General features: G+C 37.2%; 4 protein-coding genes and 1 long non-coding RNA gene across 6 annotated transcripts; 3 read left to right on the top strand and 2 right to left on the bottom strand.

The window, feature by feature from the left end:
* Positions 1 to 13: 13 nt before the first annotated feature.
* Positions 14 to 929, top strand: LOC111807992. The gene is made up of 2 exons (XR_002817013.1): positions 14 to 101; positions 465 to 929. It is a non-coding gene; the product is annotated as an uncharacterized LOC111807992 (long non-coding RNA).
* Positions 930 to 1394: 465 nt separating this feature from the next.
* LOC111808482 (syntaxin-81-like) lies at positions 1395 to 4296 on the top strand. The gene is made up of 9 exons (XM_023694484.1): positions 1395 to 1566; positions 1865 to 1963; positions 2083 to 2176; positions 2372 to 2455; positions 2578 to 2682; positions 2797 to 2940; positions 3390 to 3632; positions 3754 to 3885; positions 4057 to 4296. The coding sequence occupies exons 3-9, from the start codon at positions 2099 to 2101 to the stop codon at positions 4198 to 4200; spliced, it is 930 nt and encodes a 309-aa protein (XP_023550252.1). The 5' UTR covers positions 1395 to 1566; positions 1865 to 1963; positions 2083 to 2098; the 3' UTR covers positions 4201 to 4296.
* Positions 4297 to 5751: 1455 nt separating this feature from the next.
* LOC111808483 (probable sugar phosphate/phosphate translocator At3g11320) lies at positions 5752 to 8116 on the top strand. The gene is made up of 5 exons (XM_023694485.1): positions 5752 to 5885; positions 6008 to 6579; positions 6699 to 6802; positions 6910 to 7138; positions 7622 to 8116. The coding sequence occupies exons 2-5, from the start codon at positions 6139 to 6141 to the stop codon at positions 7772 to 7774; spliced, it is 927 nt and encodes a 308-aa protein (XP_023550253.1). The 5' UTR covers positions 5752 to 5885; positions 6008 to 6138; the 3' UTR covers positions 7775 to 8116.
* A 543-nt stretch (positions 8117 to 8659) lies between these two features.
* Positions 8660 to 11253, bottom strand: LOC111808484 (LIM domain-containing protein WLIM2b). The gene is made up of 6 exons (XM_023694486.1): positions 11063 to 11253; positions 10563 to 10841; positions 10329 to 10428; positions 10199 to 10233; positions 10023 to 10112; positions 8660 to 9100 (listed from the first exon to the last, which is right to left on the bottom strand). Exons 2-6 carry the CDS (start codon positions 10695 to 10697, stop codon positions 8891 to 8893), a joined length of 570 nt encoding a protein of 189 aa, XP_023550254.1. The 5' UTR covers positions 10698 to 10841; positions 11063 to 11253; the 3' UTR covers positions 8660 to 8890.
* A 1063-nt stretch (positions 11254 to 12316) lies between these two features.
* On the bottom strand, positions 12317 to 17462 carry LOC111808350. Of its 2 annotated transcripts, XM_023694274.1 has the most exons (5): positions 16737 to 16876; positions 16580 to 16622; positions 16276 to 16391; positions 14123 to 14363; positions 12317 to 13861 (listed from the first exon to the last, which is right to left on the bottom strand). In XM_023694274.1, the coding sequence occupies exons 2-5, from the start codon at positions 16595 to 16597 to the stop codon at positions 12533 to 12535; spliced, it is 1704 nt and encodes a 567-aa protein (XP_023550042.1). In that variant the 5' UTR covers positions 16598 to 16622; positions 16737 to 16876; the 3' UTR covers positions 12317 to 12532. The 2 variants fall into 2 exon arrangements, with proteins under 2 accessions (XP_023550042.1, XP_023550041.1); XM_023694273.1 differs by lacking the exon at positions 16580 to 16622 and having other exon boundaries at positions 16737 to 17462.
* Between the last annotated feature and the right edge of the window lie 5816 nt (positions 17463 to 23278).

Below are 23278 nucleotides of genomic sequence, written 5' to 3'. Positions count from 1 at the left end.
CCATCTCTTTGGATTTCTCCTGCAGTGTAGCTTTTCTTATCTCGCCATTGTCGCCGCCGTGCCGGAGATTCACCGGACCCCCCCTTCTTCCGTTTATATCAGTAAGTTTCTTGCATTCATCCTTTTTTTCGTATTTATTTGTGATGTTTTTATTTATAGCATACACTTGGGTTTATTTTAAATATAATCCAAACCAATTTTGATTTATCTTTAATGCATTCCTCGAGATTTATTTCTTGTCATTTGTGGACAAGAAGAAAACAGAATTTTTTAGAAATTTAAGGAACAATGTCTGTGTGATTTCAATTTGATGGTACAAAATTGCGGTTTAGTCTAGATTTTAGGAATCTGATAAAACGTGCTGAAATCAAACCACTAAAATAGTAATATTTAACAAAAGAAAATGGAAATTTTGTTGTTTTCTCTGAGGATTTGTGTTAAGCTGAAGAGTTTTACGACGACAGTGGGTCAATGACGAGACGTGGTAAAATCGCCCAAATTAGCAAATCCCTTATTGGCATACCCATTTGATCTGCCGATTAAATGCGGAGGGAGGGAGGTATTTGTTGGATTAAGCTCGTGGACTAGCAAGTCAACTGAGTGGAGCAGTGTGTTTTCGTGGCGGTTTGGTCTGAGAAATGTCCCCAAATGGATGCATTCGTTGCCGGTGGATCCACGGCGGCATTCGGACAAACAGGATCATCTTCGGCCTCTAACCATTTTTGCTGGGCTGATCTTTGCAACTGGGTGCGGTGCGTTAATGGCGTTTTTGGTGCTGTTCATGTGGGCAATTACGAGGAAGGTTTTTGGGAGATTGTTATCCAGTTCATGGAACGGAAGGTGCCCCTGCCTGCAGCTATCCAAAAATTAGCTGCATTGATTCATACTTGAATGCGTTCAGAAATGAAAAACTTTCAAACATTGAAATTCAACACTTCTAATTAGGGATTAATTAGTATTCATGTTTATAATAATAGGATGTTCATACATATATTAAAAGCAACCAAAATCAATCAAGAAATTTATAGTATTTATAGTATCTCCGAAGAAGAAATGTGTCGGAAAGTAGACAGCATTCCTATCTTGTTTTTATCACAAACAAGGAATCGACGCCGTCCTAAACCCGATTTTCTAACGCTATAATCTTTCACGCTCTCATTCTCTCCATTTTCCACCTCTTCCCCCTCGTTATCGCTACCGCCGCCGCCGCCGCCGCCTGTCTCCCTCTCGCACCCACACGTTCTGGTTCATCAAGCTCGCGTTTATGCTGATCCTGGTAGCTTGCTCTTGGGGTTTCCTCGGTTTGAAAATTGAAACCCTTTAAAATTAATCGGTTCGGGTCATAAGTTTCGTCCAAACCGGACCGGACCAAGACTTCTTGAGAAGAACTGTTCCCCCTTTGTTTTCCACGATCTGAGAGAGATGGATTGAACTCCCTCTCAGATCGCGGCTGTCTAAGCAATTTCAATCTTCAGTCTCCTATTCGATCAGCACTTCCCATACTAAAATTTGCTATACTTTCAGCGTTCCTTTTTCTACAATTTTCCCTCCGTGGGGACCGACAATGTAAGATCCAGTATCCTGATCCTTCGGCTAATGCACGCTATTGATTCTGCGTTTTTAGTTTAATGGATCAAATTGTGAGAATTTGTTGCCGGAATTTATTCAGTGCTGTAGCATATCAATGTGTTCATGTTTTTCTTTTTCAGCTTCCATTTTGTAGGTATCTCTAGATTCTTTACGTAATCGCGTTTCTCAATGAGTAAAATTTTGACGCCTTAGGGTTGGAAGGGAGTTGAATAGTGATCTTTGGACTATTATTTTGAATTCTATCTGATTATCCTTTGTTTCCTGCTTTGTGTAGAAATTCCGACTTCTGATATTAATTCTGGTGCGCTCTTCTGGGCGGGAAGATATAGAGATAAATAACCATATTTCCATTACTGACTCGAACATAATTGAGGTGGGTGCAAAGTGAGGTGCTTACTTTGTTCTTTCGTTTAGCAGTTCTTACAAACTCTTTTATATTCCATAATTCATTCAAGTCATTTATGGGGTTTTCACTTCTTAATACGTTTTCAGCATCGTTGAGAAGGGAATGGCGAAGTTCAGGGATAGGACTGAAGATTTTAAAGATGTTGTGCGGCACTGTGCTATTTCTTTAGAGTATAACGAGGTTTGTATGCTTTTATCGAAGTATAAAGTTGCTTGTTGATGTGAAATTTGGACTCTCTTTTTCTGGTGAAAGATTTTAGCTCGTTTATGACAATTGTTTGGTCTTCTGAAAATTTTCTGTGTTCTTCAAGTTGATTGAAGATGTTCTCTTACCAGTAGCAAGCATGAGCGTTGTTTTTGTACAATGTTTTTGCAGTCCAAGTTGGCGGCAATTATGGCATCTTTCATCATTCAAAAACCTCGGCAAAGGTCACCTTTTATCAAAGCTGCCCTAAAAACGGTAGGACTACCAATATTGAAATGTTTGAAAAAGATTTACTCAAACACTTGTGAAACTGAAAATGTGTATCTATATGCAATGCGCAACAATCATGTTTGACTTCTTTACTCGTCTTGAATCAGCTTGAAAGCATTGGTGCTCTTGAAGAGTTTATGTTGAAACATCAAAAGGACTATGTGGATATGTATCGTACGACAGATCAAGAGAGAGACAATATTGAACACGAGGTGACCCATCCAACTACTTGGGAAATCGCTTAGTACAATATAAAAATACTAGTCTATATGGAAATAATAAGATTGCTTGATAGAACTTGTGGCTAATAACTGTACTGTACGCAGGTAACTGCCTTCATCAAAGCATGCCAAGAACAACTTGATATCCTAAAAAACAACATAAATGAGGGTGATGCTCACTCAAAGGGATGGCTTGGTTCTAGGACTGATGATTCTAATGCTGATACTATTGCACACAAACATGGGGTGGTGAGTTCTTGTTTATTTTATTTGTGCTAGCTTTCACACTTCTACAAACTCTTACTTACCCTTCCTTGAGGAAGAACAATTGAGTCACTGAATGATGTTGCCCTGTCTACTGTTAAAATTAATTTGAAATTGCTACCCATCACATTCTCTGCGCTCTTATTCTTTAGCATTGGTATTCTCCAATTTTCTTATCAATTCTCAAGTCCTGGCTTCCTTCAAGGTTGTCACTGTTGGTCGGATTGTCATCTCTTTAAAAAAAAATTATCAGTTTTCATCATTCGTTTTAGTAAAAGATTTTGCATACTTTTTATTTATTTATTTATTTATTTATTTATTTATTATTATTATTATTATTATTATTATGAAAGATAGTACTTTCCCTACTTTTGTGTGCTGATATTCTTCCCACACTCCCACCAATAGTAATTGTTCCATTCTTTTAAATGCAGGTCCTAATTTTGAGTGAGAAACTTCATTCGGTAACATCACAATTTGATAAGCTAAGAGCCATTCGGTTTCAAGATATCATAAGCAAAGCAGTACCACGAAGAAAACCAAACCAAATAAATAAACCACGCTCTGCCAATACCTTTGCCTATAATGGTACAGAGCTGAGGGAACCTGATAATTTTGAGCATCAACCTGTCCGAGCCCAACAGCAACTGTTGGATGATGAAACTCGTGCACTTCAGGTAATCAAGATATGGAAGGGAAACAGAATTTGATGAGAGTTCGATCATTTGTTGATTGAATCGAGCTTTCTGCTTGACGTGTAAAAGTTGAGAACTTGGCTGTTTTCTTCCAAATTTGTAGGTTGAGTTGACTAGTCTTCTTGACGCAGTCCAGGAAACAGAAACTAAGATGGTAGAGATGTCTGCTTTAAATCACCTTATGTCTACACACGTTTTGCAGCAAGCACAACAAATTGAATTTCTTTATGAACAGGTCAGCAGTTCTAACTCAGTTCGTTTTCTCATCACAGTATCTCTCAACTCTCAACGGCTAATTACAATTGCACCTTCCTTTTTAATATCTCTCAGAATCAAATTAAGTATTTCTCGGTTCTTATAAGTACTAAATTTCCTATTTGCTTTCTTTTCTTAAACTACAAATTAGGCTGTTGAAGCTACGAAGAACGTCGAGCTTGGTAATAAAGAACTTTCCCAAGCAATTCAGCGGAATAGCAGCAGCAGAACCTTCCTTCTTCTATTTCTGTTTGTGCTCACCTTTTCAATTATCTTTCTTGATTGGTATAGCTGATGGGATTGGGTGTTGTACCACATTTATGTTATACATTCATATAGAAGCAAGAAAAAGATGAAATCACCAATGGAAATTTAGACCACATTTTTGTTACTGCAAGTATTTTCTTTAATATGCAGACTCAATTTCTCGAAGTTCCCTGCATTCATTTTTTGCTGCTGAAGCATGAGGTTTTCCTGACCCAGGTGCACCTAACCATGGCCTCTTTATATGACCATGTGATTTTGCAGCCAAAAGACTTACTACCCTTCTTCGAGCTATGCTTTCGCCATCAGACTTGTGGCAGATGCAACCGGGTTAAGGATTAGCGTAGACATCTGATGGGATATGGTAACCACATTCTCTCTTTATGTGATTCAGTAACTTTAGGAGAAAACTCTTCCCAGCTTGGGACTCCTCTGTCCAATCGTATCCAATTCACAAAATTTGTCCTGAAAGTAGATGATAGCGTCAGATTGAGAGAAACTCTTTTCTAATTCATTTTTCATTGTAGTTTCCACGAGTTGAGATTATTTTCACTCAGTAGACTTTAGATTCTGTAGCTGACATGTTCTTTTTAAAAGCTTGAGACCCATCAAATCTTTAAAAACTCATTTGTCTGACTATCAGCTACTAGTAATGAGTAAATACTCACGCCGGACAATCAACCACTAGTAACAGAGTAATGGCTCAATTGATGGGATTTAGTTAATTGAAGGTTTTAGGCTTCGAGTCTTCCTGCCATATTCGAACTTCGTTGGGAAAAGTTTCCGACTTTTTATCTATCTATATCTCTGTACTTGTCAGGACTGATGGTTTCCCGACACCCTTACATCTCCTGTGACCTTGAACAGCTTTATGTCTTTTTCCTTCCAGTGTCTAACGTTAAGCCTTAGGCTCATGAGCTCTTCATTAAGGTTGTGGCTGCGCTAGCATGTCCTTTTCGTATCTGCAATCCAATATATTCGCTATTTGGAACATATCGAACTTTGGGAGAACCCATCTTGGTTGCTTATACGATGTTCTTTGATGGTTGATGGTGAAATGGAATGGAGTTGTTTTATCCTCGAGTCACAACAAAAATGTGAAACTATTACCTAAATTGAACTCTTTTAGTGATGCTAATCAACTCCTAATTGCATTCACAATAGTAAGCAATGAATACGAGGACAAAATTGATAATGCTAACGATAATGACCTTCAAAAGGATCTGTGATCTGAAGGAAAATTGAGATGAAGCCATAGGGTGTCGATCCTCTGTTTCATTATCATACATGGTGATTGTTGGTTATTACTCCCTGTTTGGTCATTTGTTGTTGAAGACAACATGTGTGGTGGGTGTTCAAATCTGGAAGCAAATGTGGGTTTAGAAAATCTAGAATTAGGCTTGAACTAAGTCTGCAATTACCTTTTGAAGTTTGAGTTAAAAAGAGAAGTTTACGTAACATAAATGAGTATTGATGCTCATTAAAGCAAAGTAATGAATAGTATAACCACACCCACAAGCAACGAAGTAAATGAGGGGATTTTCCCACTTATGCGCCTCTTAAAACTACAAAAGCAGTAAGTTACGATTGAATCTCAACGCATTTTCGTTGTCTCCCCTGTTTTTGTGTGTGATTTGCAGGAGGAACATTCCTGATCCGTCGTCCTCAAAACTCGACCTCCAACAATTTAACGCAGCTTTCTTTCATCTCTTTTTGGTCTGTTTCTTTCTCTCTCCCTCTGTAACGCTCTCTTTCTCTTTAATTTCTCCATTCTTTCTCTCTATCATCCCATTCCTTCATTTCTCTCTAATCTCATTGCTATACATTCCAATACCCAGATCGCTGCTCCACCGGAAGATCACAGATTCATGTCCTTCTGCTTCCTCCCACTGCTCCACTTAACTCAACCCTTCATTTCTGTATCAAAAATCACAGCTTTTTGTTTTTTGATCAAAACCCACCTCCCAACATGAAGGGTACGAGTCGTTTCTTCACGATCGGCCTCGTTGCCTCCTGGTACTCCTCCAACATTGGGGTTCTCTTGCTCAACAAGTATTTGCTCAGCAACTACGGTTTCAAGTACCCCATCTTCCTCACCATGTGCCACATGACCGCTTGTTCTTTGTTCAGCTACCTCGCAATTGCTTGGTTCAAGGCAGTTCCTCTGCAAACACTTCGATCTCGCCTCCAATTCTTTAAGATCTCCGCCCTCAGCTTTATCTTCTGCATCTCCGTTGTGTTCGGCAACATTTCCCTTCGCTATCTTCCCGTCTCTTTCAACCAGGCTGTCGGAGCAACCACGCCCTTTTTCACCGCCGTTTTTGCCTATCTGATGACCTTGAAGAGGGAGGCTTGGCTCACTTATGTTACTCTCATTCCTGTCGTCACCGGAGTTATCATTGCCAGCGGGGTATCAACTCTTCGTTTCTACATTTTTCCCTCTAATTTCTTTGTTACTTCGGCTCCCAATTACTGTCCTTTCTTTATGCAAAATTCAACATTTAATGCGGTTTTCTATCATGGCAACAGGGCGAACCCAGTTTCCATCTATTTGGGTTTCTGATATGTGTCGCAGCCACCGCTGCAAGAGCTCTCAAATCAGTACTTCAAGGAATTTTGCTTTCTGCAGATGGGTGAGGCTATTTCTTAAATTACTCTTCTATCTAATATCATTGTACGTTTTTTAACCTCAAATTTCAAACATCTAATATGTTCCTGTTCGGCCTTTAATCTTATACAGAGAGAAGCTGAATTCCATGAATCTCCTTTTGTATATGGCCCCAATGGCTGTTGTGTTCTTGCTTCCTGCAACACTTTTTTTGGAAGATAATGTGATTGGTATCACACGAGCACTTGCTATAGATGATATCAAGATCATCTGGTACCTTCTTTTCAATTCGTCACTAGCATATTTCGTAAATCTTTCCAATTTTCTCGTCACAAAACACACCAGTGCGCTCACCCTTCAGGTATATTTCCATTTTGTTGTGTGCTGATGCTTGCTACTGTTCATAACATGCCTGGATTTAAGCTAGTTTATTTAGAATCATATCTTCACAAGCGATGGAACTAGTTTCAGCCCGAGCTTTATGTGTTCTTGGTTTATTCAAGATTGACAAAAAAATATAATTGCATTCGAGTTTCATGCGAATCGAGAAGATATCTTTGTAGCTTTGTCAATGTCAGGTTTCATGGATTCAAGTTTCATTCTTTAGTTCGTGACTATATTGTTAGGGGCTGTAGTTGTAGAGGCCTTGACATATTCTCAACACCCATATTCTAATATCGAACACGAGAAGATATGTTTGTAGCGTTGTCGATGTCTGGTTTCAGGCTGTCATGCTTGAAAATTCCAATCTTATTGTGTTTCCTATGTTTCTGTCTCCACAGTGTTCATACGCACACGTACCCTTCTTAAGAATTCTCAATTGTTGTCTGTGTCTGTGTTTCAGGTACTAGGAAATGCCAAAGGGGCAGTGGCTGTCGTTGTCTCCATTTTAATCTTTAGAAACCCTGTGTCTGTTACTGGAATGTTGGGTTATACGATGACAGTAATGGGAGTCATCCTCTACAGCCAAGCAAAGAAACGAACAAATAAGAGTTAAGCATGGGGGAAGCTCCTCAATGAATGAGAAATCTAAAGTAGCAGTGGCTGCATGCTTAGCAGATGGTGCCATAAAATTTTTGCACTTTGTTTTTGTCTCAGAAGCATACAACACCGGCTTCTTCTTCTATTGTATCAGCAACAAAAGGGGGGGAATAGTTTAGGAATAGAAATAAGTGACACAACATAACTCAGTAACTCAGTAACTCAGCTTGAGCTTAGCTATGGAGGAATATTCTCATTCTTTCAGGATCAGGAGAACCCATTGTTGTATAATTGGGCGGCTACACTTTTGTTATATCTTTACTTGATCACAATCATTCATAGCTCCTCTTTAACATCATTGTCCCTCTTACCAATGTTTTACGCTCACTCTGTAACTTTCCAAGTCCATCACTAACAAATATTTACCGCTTTGACCCGTTAGTTAGTCTATTAGGGAGAGGTTTCCCATTGTTGTATAGTTAGTCTCGTCGTTGATGGGCTTGATCTGTTACAAATAGTATCAGAGCTAGATATCGAGGACACTGGCCCTCAAGAGGGTGGATTATGAAACCCCACATCGTCATCAACATTCCTTATAAGAGTGTATAAATCTCTTCTTAATGGACGTGTTTTAAACTCTATTTCAATGGTCACCCTCAGACGTTCATCACATCACAGTAACAGGAGAGGAAACTTTGGAAAGAAAAAGAAGATATCAGAGGGGCATCTGGAAGTATGAACTATTTAGATTTTTTTTTTTTTTTTTAAAAAAAATTGAAGACTAATGTATTCTCTCGTAGGTTTTCTTTGATATAATGATCATATGTTGGTTTTCATAGTAATATCAAATTGAAAAGATAATAATTCCAGAATGCTTGTTTATGCACGAGAACACGACGCATAATTCTCAAAATATGCAAATCCTGGAAACCATATATAAGGTTTGCACCTCAAATATCGATCGAATTCAACGGTTTGTCCAAATAAACACACGAACCGAGCCGAAATGATGGTTAACATATATATTTTTCCTTTTCCCATCTCAAAACCCATAAGTTTTTAAAGTCAAACACATTCAGGTAAACAGAGAGTTAGGTCCAAAACCGTGAATGACGATGCGATAATAAGAACTTCAAGCTTCGGGAACGGAGGCAGCGGGACGCTTCATGGATGCAGACTTGATGAGGTGGTTATAGCTTCCCTTTTCCTTGAAAAGCTGGGAGAAATGGTGTTTGCAATATAGAATACCCTCTAGCGCTGCATAGTTTGATGGGGATATGGAACACCCTCCATGAGAGCACTTAAAACAGGACTTGTGATACGATTGGCTTTCCACTGTTACCTGCAAGTATTTGTAATAACACATTCATATCATACTCTATAAACCTTGGTTTGGTTTCGGACAATTCTCAAATTTGTAAACCAATATCCATGGAGTTGATCAAAATACTCCCAAAGTTAACCGATCGTTTAAAAAGAACTCGTACTCTTTCAAAAGTTTCACCCTTCGGGAAATTTGGTTGAAAATTTGGACTTGGAATGAATGACAGTGAACTGAAATGGTGGTTTTGAAACGTTTCTAAAAGGAAGAATACATAAACTCCAGTGTTGGGGGCAAATCGTACAAGCCGTCAGGTCAACAGAATGAAGGTCCCAGTAGGCCAAACGAAAGTAATGACAGACCAAATGGGGGAACGGATAGACCTCCTAAGAATACCAACGTTGGGTCATCTCGAGGATCCTACCCTCAAAAGAACTATCCGATGACGCCTTTACAGTGCTTGTTGTGTAAAAGCCCCCACAAACTGTTCTACTAACCTCATCGAGCATCCCTCAGTGCACTCCAAGTGTCCATACAAGAGAGCAATGACACGAGTCGAGCCAGCGACAGACAAAAGGGAAGACCAAGACAACCCCAAAATGGGTACGCTTGAAATCCTATCAGCCATTCAAAGGAAGGTCGACCCGAAGGAAGTAACAGAGAAGGGGCTTACGTACATAGACGCAACAAGTCCTAATTTTCATCCAATATTTCAATAACTCTCTACACCAATAGTAGCTTTGAAACGTTTCTGAACGGTCAAGGTAGTATAGCAACTTTTGAAAGAATACGAGTATAGTTCTATAGCAAATCTTATTAATATAATAGCATCGTACCCAAACTAATTGGCCAGCTTCAACAGATGTTCATTCATGCATTAATGCATCGTAGATTGAACGCTCCAATAATGAATAATCTATGGAGATGTCAGTAGGTGAGTTACCTTCTCTAGTGGATAAACAGTTTTACCGCAAGTAGCACATTTGTCTTGAGTACCAGAAAACATGCCAGCAGCTTTGCTAGGTGACCTTGTCTGAAACCAGTAAAGTGCTTACAAGAATCAGCATAATTTTATCTCCTTGAAGCAAAAAATTACAATTGATTACGACAGGAAATTACCAGCTCTGGAGTTAACTTCTCAGCTGACTTGGCAGCTGTAGAGAGTAAAACTCAAACACAATTAAACATGCGAAAGTAAAATTTCTAGGAAGTGAAACAAAAAGTTATCTGAAACAAAATCAAAACGTACGTGATTGAAAGTTCTTGTTGAAGTTGCCACTCTCTTTGAAGAGCTGCTCAAAATGAGGCTTACAGTACAGAACACCTTCCATTGATGAATAATTGCTCAGCTGAAGGCAAGCAGAGACCAGGGTTATAAACAGTAAAATCTCTTGTTATTGTTCAAATCAAGATCAGGAGTGGTCATATTTTAGCTCCTACTCACTGTTAAACGCCATTATGCTGAAAACACACAGTGCAATACCTTTAGAGTCCCTTTGCAGTGGGTGCATTTGAAGCAAGATTTGTGGTAGGAAACTCCATCAACAGAGAGCTGCTCCACAGGGTACACAGTCTTCTCGCAGGCCTTGCACTTTTGTTGGGTGCCAATGAAAGACATAGCTAAGCCCTTGGAGTTAGATCTGAGCCTTTTTCACCCAACCGACCAAGATGACAACCAATCCCCAACTCTCCAAGCTAACTTCCCTTCTCTGTCTTGTTAGACCACAATCGGACTGAACGTAGACGCTCCTCGAATCAAATTCTGTTTGGCGTAGAAGAAAATGCAAAAGTATTTCGAGTGAGAGAGATTAACTTCAAACTCCCAAACCCATTCAAGTTTAGATTGTAAAATTGCAACGAACAAACATAAACCCAAAACCCCACGACTGTTTTAACAACAAAGATCTTAAACACGAAAAATTGATCGTGATCTGGGAGTTGGGAGCTGGGAAATGTGAACTAAATCGAGTTAAAATCACATACCTGAGATTAGAGACTGGGAAAATGGTGGATCTGTAAACCAAACAAAGCGGAATCGTCAGAGATGTTCGAGGGGGGAGAAGGGAAGAGGTGAAGAATAAGGAGAGGGATTGGAATGGAGCCCGTTTTGGCGCAGCGCGGTGGGAGTTTTATGTTGGAATTTGGGATAAAGAATTGTTACAATAACAATAAAGAGAAAAATTAAGAAGGAATTATTGTTTAATGTGTGTGATTACAACGCATTAGAAATAATTAAAAGGAAAAGAAAAAGAACGTAAAAGATAAAGATCAGGTGGGCAGCAATTGTGACCCACCATTAATTTGGCTTCTTCAACCACCGAGTTAGCTGTTACAACGCGCCTCCTCCAGACGCCATACCCATGCCTGTCGCCTCTGGTTGTAACCCCAAAAACAATCAACCGTTGACCCTCCCCAACTGGACCCCATCCACATCCATATCATACAACATTATGTATATATGTTCTTTCATTTCTTGATTTTCCTCTCCTTTTTTATTCTTTTTCCAGCTCTGAAACAGAAGAAAATAATTTAAGAATCTACCGAATCTGTTTCTTAATACTACTACTTTGATCACCTTATATTTGTATATTATGAAGGAATCAGAATATTATTATATAGTAGTAGTTGGGGAATCAAAATAATTTAAAAGCTATTGAGTGGGATTAAAATTAATGGAAGAAATAAGATATGAAGAATTTGAGTAGCTTTTATTTCATAGATTGTTAATATTATATGCGACGCAGACGTGCTTGAGACCATGTTTGGCTCGTCTCTATAATATCATTCCATTCCCAGCATAACAGTTTTAAGAGATTTGAACTTAGCATTTGAAACTCTGGACCCATGGCACAAGGTAAAGGCACACCCAACTTTCCTTCACTGCCATTTGCAGCTTCTTTGACAAATGATTTATGTGACATCGGCATGGAAGAGGAAGACCAACCCTCCCTCTTCTCGACTGTAACAAGCCCTATTCAGTACTGAATTGAAGAGATTTAGGCGCGCTCTTATTGCTATTGTTATTGTTTTTATTATTTCGGGATTCTTTTTCCTTGATTAATTGGCATACGGTAGGTAAGAATTCACTAGGATGAAATTCTGGAATCTCTTGATGAGCACGTAGTGAACTAATTAATGAACTTCGCTGCTTCTAATTACAATGCGTATTCCTCCCACACGGAATACAAAGTGAATTCTTAATTGTGAACAAACAGAATACCATGCACCCATAAAGAGTGTAACCCAACGCAGTACGTAATCTTTAGGCATTTACGGGAATATAACATGAACATAGACTAATAAGGCAGTAAAAGTCACCAACCTCTCATGGTGAACAACACTACGCTAATTATAACTCAACAACCAAGGCAACATATCTACACATTAGCAAACCGAAATAGAGGCGACCAAGATCTACAAAGAAGAAATGAATGTATGTAGGAAAATTTTCTATCAACCAAACTTGCTTTCCTCAAAGTGAGACTGGGAAAACACATCCTCGCCTTCCGAACAGGAGCTTTCTGAATCACTGCTGTCATCTGGGTGGCCATTTAAACCATCAAGGTTAAATCTCTTCCCTACATGCTCACTTGTGGATTTCCCTGAAAGTGACGCAATACCCAGAGAAGCAATGCTGTTAGCAATAGCATCAATGTCTCGAGTATTACTGTACAGACCATGGCTACCAGTTAAAAATAAACTTCGATTTGCTTCTGAGTCTGTTAGAACAACAGGGAGTACGTTCATCAATTGAGGGTTACCCTGGCTTGAACCACTGATGAGCAGACGCAGCGTCTCCCTAGCATCCTTTTCCACATCCGTAGCAGGTAGCATTGGATTCACGAGATTAGGATGCAGTGGTGGAATGGAGGTTGTAATGGTGGGGCCTGCACTAACAAGATAGCCTGGACCCGAAGAGCAAACATCAATCACAGGAACATGAACAATTGGATCACAGAACAACGGTGTGAAGGTCGGGATCTGCTGAGAGGTTTTCAAAGGCAAACGGACGAGTGGGTCTGGAAATAGAGCAGGGAAATCCAGTGACGGAGAATCAACTAAATTTAAGGGTGATACTGGAACGGACAAGTTTGAAGGTGCAGAAGCTGGGAACAGCGAAGGAAATGGAGGTAGAGAAGATGCACCGAAGGATGGGATGGGGAGTTGAGAAGGTTCTTCCCTTCGCTGCAGAATTGATGATGATCCAGGACACCAGCAATAGTAAGGTGTAAAGAGAGGTGAAACCACACAAGGAGCATGAGAAGAATTTGCAGGAGTTGGGGCAGCTAATTTTCCCAATGATTTCAGGAAGTTCGATGGAGATAATGGGCAACTTAAATCAGCTGTTTGAGTTTCAGAATTAACGTCATTGGAAATCGGTGAAGTAGCAATATGGTTGTCTAAAGCCAAGTTGTCTCCACGCCTCCTGAATTTTTCCCTAGCAGCATCTCTCAGAGAAAGCAGCGTCTTAGGAAGGCCTTCTTTAAAGGAATTCAACCTGGGGCTAAGACTACCCTGATGTGCAGAATTTGCTTTAACTGCTGGACTACCATAATTTCTTGACCGCATAGATTTTGATGATTGACCAAAATGAGATGAATGAGATAGTTCTCTAGTGGTTTCTACTGAAGAGTGTGAGTCTGCAGAACTTGCTGGATGGTGATTAGCAACAGTTGACTCCACAAGATAGGCACGAAGGCGTGTTGCAAAGCAACCAAGACGTGATTCACTGATTCCAGTTAATCCAGCAATAGAGGGCCTCCTCAGCAGTAAATCTTTCATCTGCGATACAGAAGTGACATGAGAAGATATGCAAACCCCAATACACAAAATTGTTCTAAATATGTAACCATTTATAACATTAGGAGTCCATCAAAATAAATAGTATCAATTCATGAAAGCTTCACATGTTTCCCCTTCCAACATGATCTTCTCATGAATGAAGAGCATAAGAAAATGTCTGTAACATAGATTACTTTTAGAAGCTGTAATTCAAACAAAAGAACTACTAATCATTAGACTCCATACAAGAAGTACAAATACCTTCAAAAGTAGTTCTGTTCCCAAAAGCTTTGATTTCTCTGAGCACCAAAAATAGGTATTTTGATCATTTGCTTTAACAACAAATGAACGGCCAGAACAATCGGATGCAATCTCATCGATTGTAATGGCAGCACTCGATGGTCTGTTACTCAGAGTGAATAGTCTCTCTACATGGCCATTATCCCCAATGAATGAGAGTCGAAAGTCCGATGATGGAAGAACCATTAGATTTAAGTTTCCCCTGTGACAATTTGGGGATATATAGAAGATCTTTTAGAAGCATAAAAAAGAATCCAATATCTACGTAACCAATCAAAATCTTAACATCAAAATCTAGATAACAGTGAGGGATATCAGAAAAACAAAAATGAGAGAACAAAAGTGTGGAATACAAAAAACCAACACATTCATAAATTTCCTAGAAGAGAGATTTAGATGGTGAGACTTGTTATCCAATGTTCATCTATTCATTTGCAACCAGATCCTCAACAATGTTTAGAATTTCCTCATCATCTACAATCAATTAATGAATAGAAATGACTTTATACTGAACTGCTAGTACACCGCTACATACTCCATCATTATAAGCACAATTCATAAAGAACTGGAGATTTTCAACCGACTATCAGAGAAAAGCAATTAATCACCTAAAAAATCAGTAGAGAAGTACTCAGGACATTCTTGACATACAGGATAGGTTTAATACTAAAAGGTCAAGGATCCATGGTTAAACCTTAAATGATGAATGATTCACTTTAAATCAAAACCTTGATTTAAACTTAACTCTAACAATTCAAGCAATCACAAGATCTCCCTACACCATCATTTCTTAGAGTTAACATGACAATAAACTAAATACAAAAATAAAACAGCATCCAATAACAAAAAATTAAAACAAAACAAAAAACAAAAAATATATATATATCTTCAAGAAGAACAAAATCATTACATTTTCTCACAACAGTTAGGCTTCTAACACTATGGTCAATAGAAAAGGATTCAACATACGTTTGAAATACAAGTTGTTCTGAACAGTTACTACAAAAATTTGGCAAACGAAACACCCATACCAAACAATCCTATTTTAATTAAGTTGCAACCCTACACAACTAAAAAAAAAATGGAGCAAGCTGTTATGGTGAGCATGAAACTACCTTTACTTCCTCATAATTCAGAGATCATAATAGAAAACGCCCACTTTACCTACAAACCAAAAGATATATTTATTTGGAAGAATGAATATTGTTACCATTAATAAGCTAGCATGTAGAGTCCTAAATCTATAATCTATCACTGATTACACACTTTCAAGCAATATTATACGGCTATACCATAGAACTAAAAGCACTGCTAATTAAAATCCTAGTTAAACCCCACCATCTAAAAATGATCAGTAGACCAGATGTAGAAATAGCCACAAGCAGACATGACTATACATGAGAAGATAAAATCAGCACAAAAGCTACCCCCGGGCAGCATAGGTACCCATCCTACATGTTTAGGTGTGGTAGTTATCCATATGAAGTAAACAAAGATGCGCTGTAATGTGAAAGTACACAATTATGACAATGTTAGCACTCATAATTCCTTATACAAGTAGAAGAAAATGAGCGATCTTCGAACAAAAACCTACATAAGACTGCCCTAAGTATAACCTAGTCAAATGATATTAGTAAAGCACCAAAGTCATACAAAGTCAAGAAGGAAACAAATATATTTTACATCAAAACAGGGACAAGGAACTCAGAGTCCAACTACTCACTAACAAAATAGAAATGACGGTGCCAAGCCTTCTAATATTTCATATCAAGAGATAATCCAAGAAATAGATTATAGGCAAATTAGAGCATTCTTAAGTTGCATTTTAGATAAACTAAATACAATTCACCTTCAACTGAATCTAAGGAATCAAAACATTGCCAGAGTCAAGTGGCCTAAAAAAAAAAAAAATCTTATCCCCTCGCCCTATTACAATATTAGAGGGTTCTCAACCTAACATAATAAACGAGTCAAAATATACAGATAAAAACAACCAAATAAGTTAATATATGCACCCATTTCTTAGTTATTTGCTTCCGAACAGAGTGGCGTTTACATATCATTCAAAGATAAAAGAATAGGCAAGAAAAAAAAAAGATCGCTCGCCATATTACCTAGTGGTCGTAGGGCATAGGAGTGTTCCTTGCTTGTCAATTTTTCCAACGCGAATGGAGACGAGAGGTATACAGAAACACCTCGCTAGAATGCCAACTTCAACCGGCTCAAAATGCTGAGTTACAGAAACAGAGATGGATCAGATCAGCAAAAAGGATAAATGAAAGACGCAGAACCAATGCAAAACCTCATAACAATCACAAAAGCACGTTAAAGATGGAATCTAGAACGACGGGGGAAGACCACCAAATTGAAGCGACGAAAATAAAAATGGAAAAAAATCGTTCATTCTTTTTTACTCACGCCAAATACAGATTCCATGCCATCTCCATCGGCACCAGGAGTCCTATGTAGAACCGCAGAACGAGCATGGAATATAAAGCAGTGAATTATCGTACAGTTAAAAATCTGTTATACATTAAAATTTGATAGATCAATCAAAACATATTTTAGCACAAACCTGACTCAATTGAGCAAGAAGGCGATCTTCCGCTATGTCGTTGGACGTAGTCATCTTCAACAACGGCTTCAACCTTTCGTCCGCCCGACAAGCGCCCATGACTTGCATATCTAGCGCCTGAAGCCACCGTATAACCCTATCTTCCCGATCGCTCTGCTGAAGCAACAGATCGCCATCTCCTTCGTCAACAAGAATATCAGTCAGCCGCTCCGTAAGGTTAATATCCCTCGTCGAAGCATGCGGACCACCAGAAACCTCAACAACATTCGAAGAGACACCGCCAACTCGTGACGACTCCCCGAATTCCTCAACGTTATCACGATCAGCATCACCATTAGCGTTGCTGGCGATCGAGCCTTCTTTTCTAGGGTTCGACATCGAAAAACCGATAAAAAAACCTTCGACGAATGAGAGTATATAAAACAAAAATCAAGAATATCGCAGGTAGATTTAAAATTTCGAACTCCTCCTCGCACCGAAATTCACTTCCAAATCAACCCTGACGCCTCAAACACCACGAAACAAAACGGAAAAGAAGCTCAAAGAGAAGAAACAGAAATCCGAGAGAATTTTGCGATGAGAAGACGGATCGATCGTAAACCACAATAGACAAAGCAGTTGGAAACGAAACGATGCAAGGAATCGCAATTACAATCGCAGAGGGAGGAGTGAAACGAAGAAGAGAAGAGACGAGGCAATGACCGACATATATAGAAAGGATTAGATATTTTGGTGGTGTGAGAGAAGTAAACGGACCTGCCTCACGGACTTGAAGGGTGATATAAAATGGAGAATATAAAGTCGGTTTAAGATCCGTTGGGTGTTTCACATAGGCCACGTCAGAGCCGGGTCCCACAGAATTGTAGGGTTTTCGTCCTACGGCCATCCAAAATCCATCCAGCGTTTTCGTCTGGCCCCACCTGCCACGTCATTTCTTATCCGGGAAAGTAGCAAAGGCCCATTTCTAGAGAGGCCACGAGAGAGTGACGAAGCAACAACAATTTTATATTGCCCTTCTTTGTTTTTTTTTTTGCTTCCCCAATAATTAAGGATTTAAATTATTGCTTTCATGAAAATAAATAAATAAATAAACAATCGAAAAATATACACGGCAATTAGATTCCTTTTGGGTATAATTAAATTTACAAAAATTCCAAATGTGGGTCCCATACTAAAAGATATTCTCTATAAATTCATTCTAACCCTAAATTTAAATTTTGCATCTAATTAGTCCATTAATTTCAACACTTAAAATAGAAAAACTTCAAATGCTCCGAAATACAACATTTGAGAGGAAAAGAAGTGGAAAGAAATACAGAAGACTGTACCAAAAGAATTTTTAGTTTTTTCCAATAATGGCTGGACGTCCTCTCACCGAATTCCCTCCTTCCCGGGCAGGGCCTGAACCCAATTGCATCGAAGACAGCCCACGATTAATAACCAATTAAAGCCCATACATCCCGTGGCCCATTATAAAAGCTCCAAATTCTTTTCGAAACAAACATTTGGGTTTGGGCCTCGGGCTTGGTGCCATGGTTTTGCCCCTATGCTTCTTACCTATTGCTCGCTTCTTGAGACTAAAATTATCCCCACGTACCAACATAAATCTTTCTTTCTGGCTGGCATGTTTTGTCCTCACTCACCTGTATCAAAGAAAATTTATACGAGGTCACCAAACATAGAATTGTTTCAAGTAAAATATGTTTAACTACGAAGTTCCTATGATTTAGACAAAAAATATATATATATATACATGGTTAATATAGGTAGTAACTTTCATTTTTTTTAACTCTGTTTTAATCCTCTTGTACTCAATATCTTCCTTGGATGAACCTCTAAATATGTATTTGATTAATGGTGGTGGACAATAGTAAAATTTAGTTCATAGAATATAGACAACCCATTTTCAAGAAATAGTAATAATCCATTTACAAGGACTAAAAAATAAAATAAAAATAAAAATAAAAAAGTGGATGCTTTTGCTTGCAGTACATTTGTCCTTTCATGAATATTTCAAATTTAAGTTTGAAAGTAATTTTGAAGCAATTAATTTAAAATCATTTAAAATATATTTAAAAGTTGATTATTTTTGTGGATAGCAAAGGCTGTTATTTCATATGGGTTATCAATTCACATTTTTATTCTGTTTATAAAGTCTATGATTTTAGCAGTCACACAATGTATGTCTAAGTTTTTGGATTTAATAATTTGAATTTAGATTAAGAACCAGGTATGAATGGAAACAAAAATCAAATGTGTCCCCTCCCCCTTCAAACAATAATGGAGGTCCACGTAGGCATTCATTACATATATATATATATATATGTGGAGGCCCCCTTTTGTTTTGAGTAGTAGATATGAATGAATGGGTTGGAGAGAGTCCATTGCCCCTTGTCCCTCAAAAAAGATTCATTGTTTTGTCCTATAAAAGTAACCCCACACCACAATCTCCCCCTCACTTCAATTCAATTTAATGTCCTTTTCCTCTCGATCAACACCTTTTTCAAATCTTATTTATTCAGATTACAATGCTATTTAACACCGATTAATATGATTGTGAAATGCTTCAACGCCCTTCAATGTATAAATCACTTTTTAAGCGTTTTTTAATCAAAATTGGACATTGATTTGACATTTGAGAGGAAGGAGATGAGAATTAAGAAGAATGGACAATAAAAAAGATGCAGATAACCAAATCCTTTCAATAGAGTGCCCACCTTCCTCCTCCACCATTATTATTGTGCAAAATTTCACCAAATCACTCTCTTTTTCTCTTATTCTAATTGGTTGGCTATTATATCTTCTTTAATTTCAACCTTCAACCATATCATAGGTTCGACTTGACTTGACTTATCAAAATTAAGCGTCAATTTCGAGCTAAATTAAATCAATTTTGTGATCGTGTTGGTCCCTTGTGTTCTTCCTTGCTTGAAGATCAAAACAAGGTTCAGACAATTTACTATTTTACAATCAAAATTAAGTGAAAGAAAAGTAATTAATGAATAAAAAATAAAACAATTAAAAGACAAAATTAAAAAAAAGAAATGTAAGCCGTACTGGGTAGGTAACAGTCGGCAGATTCTAGACCTAAAGGGTTGGAGAAAAGAAATAAAATTAATTTGCAAAAAGGAAAAAATTAAAATTAAAATTAAAAAAAAAAAAAAAAAGGAGGAAAAGGACATGAAACGACAGCGTTGAAGTTGGTTAGGAGCGTGGGGAGCAGAGGGCTCCAATTAGCAACTAAATTGAGATTGAAATAATTTTGAAAATGGATAGCCATCCCTTATGGCCTTTTGTGCCCAACATTTTTATTTTTTCCGCCCTAACTACCTAACGACCTATATATTCCTTTCCCCCTTTTTTTTTTTTTTTTTTATTTTCTATTTTATAACTATAATATTGCGACTAATATTTTAAATATAATTTTGATAATAGCTCAAATGTTTTAATAAATAATTGAATTTCAAAATATTTATTAGGTATTATTAATGTATGAAATTACTTTAAAATTTAAGGATATAATTTATTAACGAAAAGTAGTTTGGTAAACTGAACCTATCTAAGAAATGGAGGAAAAAAAGGGCTGGGCCCAAGGAAGTCATCCCAAGCGCCCCAATTCAAAGAACATAACAACGAATATATCCCCTCTTTCTACCTATTCTAAACTTTTATATATATATATATATATATATATATATATATATATATAGTATTTGAGCTCGTAAAATCTAAACGGGTATTCGGTCAAGAATTGGTATCCAACTCAAGAACGATGAACCTAATCAAACATTACACCCTTACTATAATAGTCCATGTCTTCTGCTATAAGTATTGTCTGTTTTGGTCTATTACATATTGTCGTTAGCTTCACGGTTTGTAACAGCCCAAGGCAATGTCTTTAAAATATCACCATCAACTTTCATGGTTATAAAATGTTTTTGTTAGAGTTTCTAGTTTGCACACGGCCTAATTTCAGTCATAGCATCCTCGTTGGCACACCCTAATATCATTTGTAACAGCCCAAGCTCACTGCTAGCAGATATTGTTCACTTGGGCTTGTTACGTATTGTTGTCAGGTTCGCTGTTTTAAAGTACATCTATTAGGGAGATGTTTCTACACCTTTATACGAAATGTTTTGTTCCCCTCTCCAATCGACGTGGGGCCTCACACTTATCATTTTTATAAGAGAATTAGTAGACAAATGAACACGTTACGTACCGTTTGAATGAGATAGGAGAAATGTATATAATTACTAAGAAAACAAAAGATGAAATCATGTCGTATATTATTTTGAGGCCAAACGAAGACTATAGAGATATAATAATAAGAATTAAAAGGTGGTTTGTCTTGTTGTTTTCTTTGTCTTTGTACAAGATTCATTGCTCGCGTCGCCATCTTGAGGTAGTAAACCTCATCTCCCATGCCCCTAACTCTATCCTTCTTATATTTTTATATTATCGATCTTCCTATTTCAACCTTCGTCCAAAATTAATACTTGGTCTAATTAGACCAAAAGATTGAACCCATTAGAATATGCTTATATATTCATATTAAAAATACGATACATCGTATATGTATATACATATAAAGGTATTTGTTCTTTCATAAAATAGTCACGTCAGTTGAAAAATGACCCATTGAAAAGAATAATCTTGGTCATACTTATTAATAGCCATAAAAAGTGATGCTTTCTAGGGTTTAGGGTTTATATTTCCACATCCCGCTCTTCTCATAAAATATAGTTATATTCTAACGAATATATCTATAACAAATGGTTATACGCCAAAACACGAAAAGAACTGCTACCCGTCTTATTTGAATATATATATATATATATATAACTCATGAATTCCTACAAGAACACAAAATGATTTAAAATAGACATAGGAAGTTGTCTTTTATAAAGAGAATAATCCCCGTCAGCGTCCCTAAGAGAGAATAAGACATGCAAATATATAGTGTAATTTTTAGACTTGACACACACCCAACGGCATGTCGTTTTTTGTGAATTTTGTTTTTTTTTATTTTTTAAAAAGTTCGTGATTTACGCCACGTGTCAATACGTAGTTATCTAAGGATTTGGGTCCTCATTGGATATATTTGACTGTAACCATACACTCGATAAAGTTTATTATATGATTAACAAACTTAAATTTACACTAGGTGTTCGTTAATTCTTTAATTTAAAACTTAAACCATTTAATCAATGGCATCATACCCACTTACGTATGCCTATTAATAACCTTTTATTTCCAATACTTAAGATAATTTCAAATTTTTATCTTCAAATTGCACATCAAAATTATAAATTACGTTACATAACATTACAGCACCCTCCCCTACACTGTATTAAACTATATATTATATCCATAGGAATACACAGGCTTCCTTCCTCCACAAGTCAAACCATATTGAACTATATATTAAAACCCATATCATTTGAAGGTCCAAGTCCAAATTTAATAATATACTTGTGTAGTTCTTGGCATATACATTCAAGTTGTAGCACTGGCAGAGAACCGACCAATCAGAGGCCGGTTTTGCAGGGATGAATCATTGATCTAATGAACCGACCATGTTATAAATTGTATTAATCTTGAGCATCCCTTATTTTATATTCCTTATTATATGAACTTGGAGCTTGGGTTGTACATAATAATTAATTACTTATTATATGAACTTGGAGCTTGGAGCTTGGGTTGTACATAATAATTAATTATCTAAAATGAATGAATGAACCCTCCTCAAGTTCTTTAATAATTAATTATTAAAACCCTTTCCTCATCTGGGGATTTGGGGAGTGACAGCCAACTTACAGAGGAGTAAATAGCCGGCGGCACTTATTAATTCTTGATTATAATGCGAACTTTGAATTAAAAAAAATAAAATTATATATAAAATGCATGCATTAAATGGAATTAATTTATAAGATTTTGATGGAAATGTAAGTTGAGGGTAAGAATGATTTGATTCTTGTGCTGGGTAGCTATATCAAAAGATCTGGAATTTGATATCAAGGGATTATGTATGTATATAACAAAGTTTAGGACCCAAAACTGGATCTTTGGATGTAGTAATACAGATTATTGTGAACTCCAAGGTTGCCTCTCTACAAAGATACTCCCTCATATTTCAACCAAAAATCTCTTCCAGATCTTCTCCATATCCAAATATTTTCCTGCCCCATATCTCTACGATTCTATATCCAATCCAATCCTATCCTTTTCGTGTTTAGATCTAATCATACTCCGCGCTCATCCAAATCATACGTTCATACCAAAAGTATTTACTGCAGTAATAATTTAAAACTCTCTTGCTCAAAACAATTCTATAATTTTTTTAAATATATATATAACATATGCAAATTCATCCGCAAAAACTGGAATCAAGCATTAAATAAATAAAATAAAATAAGGAATAAAGGTAAGCCGAAAATAATAATAATAATAAATATAATAAATATACGACAGCGAAATCACTATAACTAAAAAAGAAAAAAATAAAGAAAAGGTCCCTTAACGACACAGATAACAAAACCGGA

The sequence above is a fragment of the Cucurbita pepo genome, chromosome LG13 (assembly GCF_002806865.2).
Source record: "Cucurbita pepo subsp. pepo cultivar mu-cu-16 chromosome LG13, ASM280686v2, whole genome shotgun sequence".
In the NCBI taxonomy this organism is placed as follows: Eukaryota; Viridiplantae; Streptophyta; class Magnoliopsida; order Cucurbitales; family Cucurbitaceae; genus Cucurbita; species Cucurbita pepo.
The sequence above is the reverse complement of the archived record's forward strand: the minus strand, read 5'-3'. Positions and strand labels throughout refer to the sequence as shown.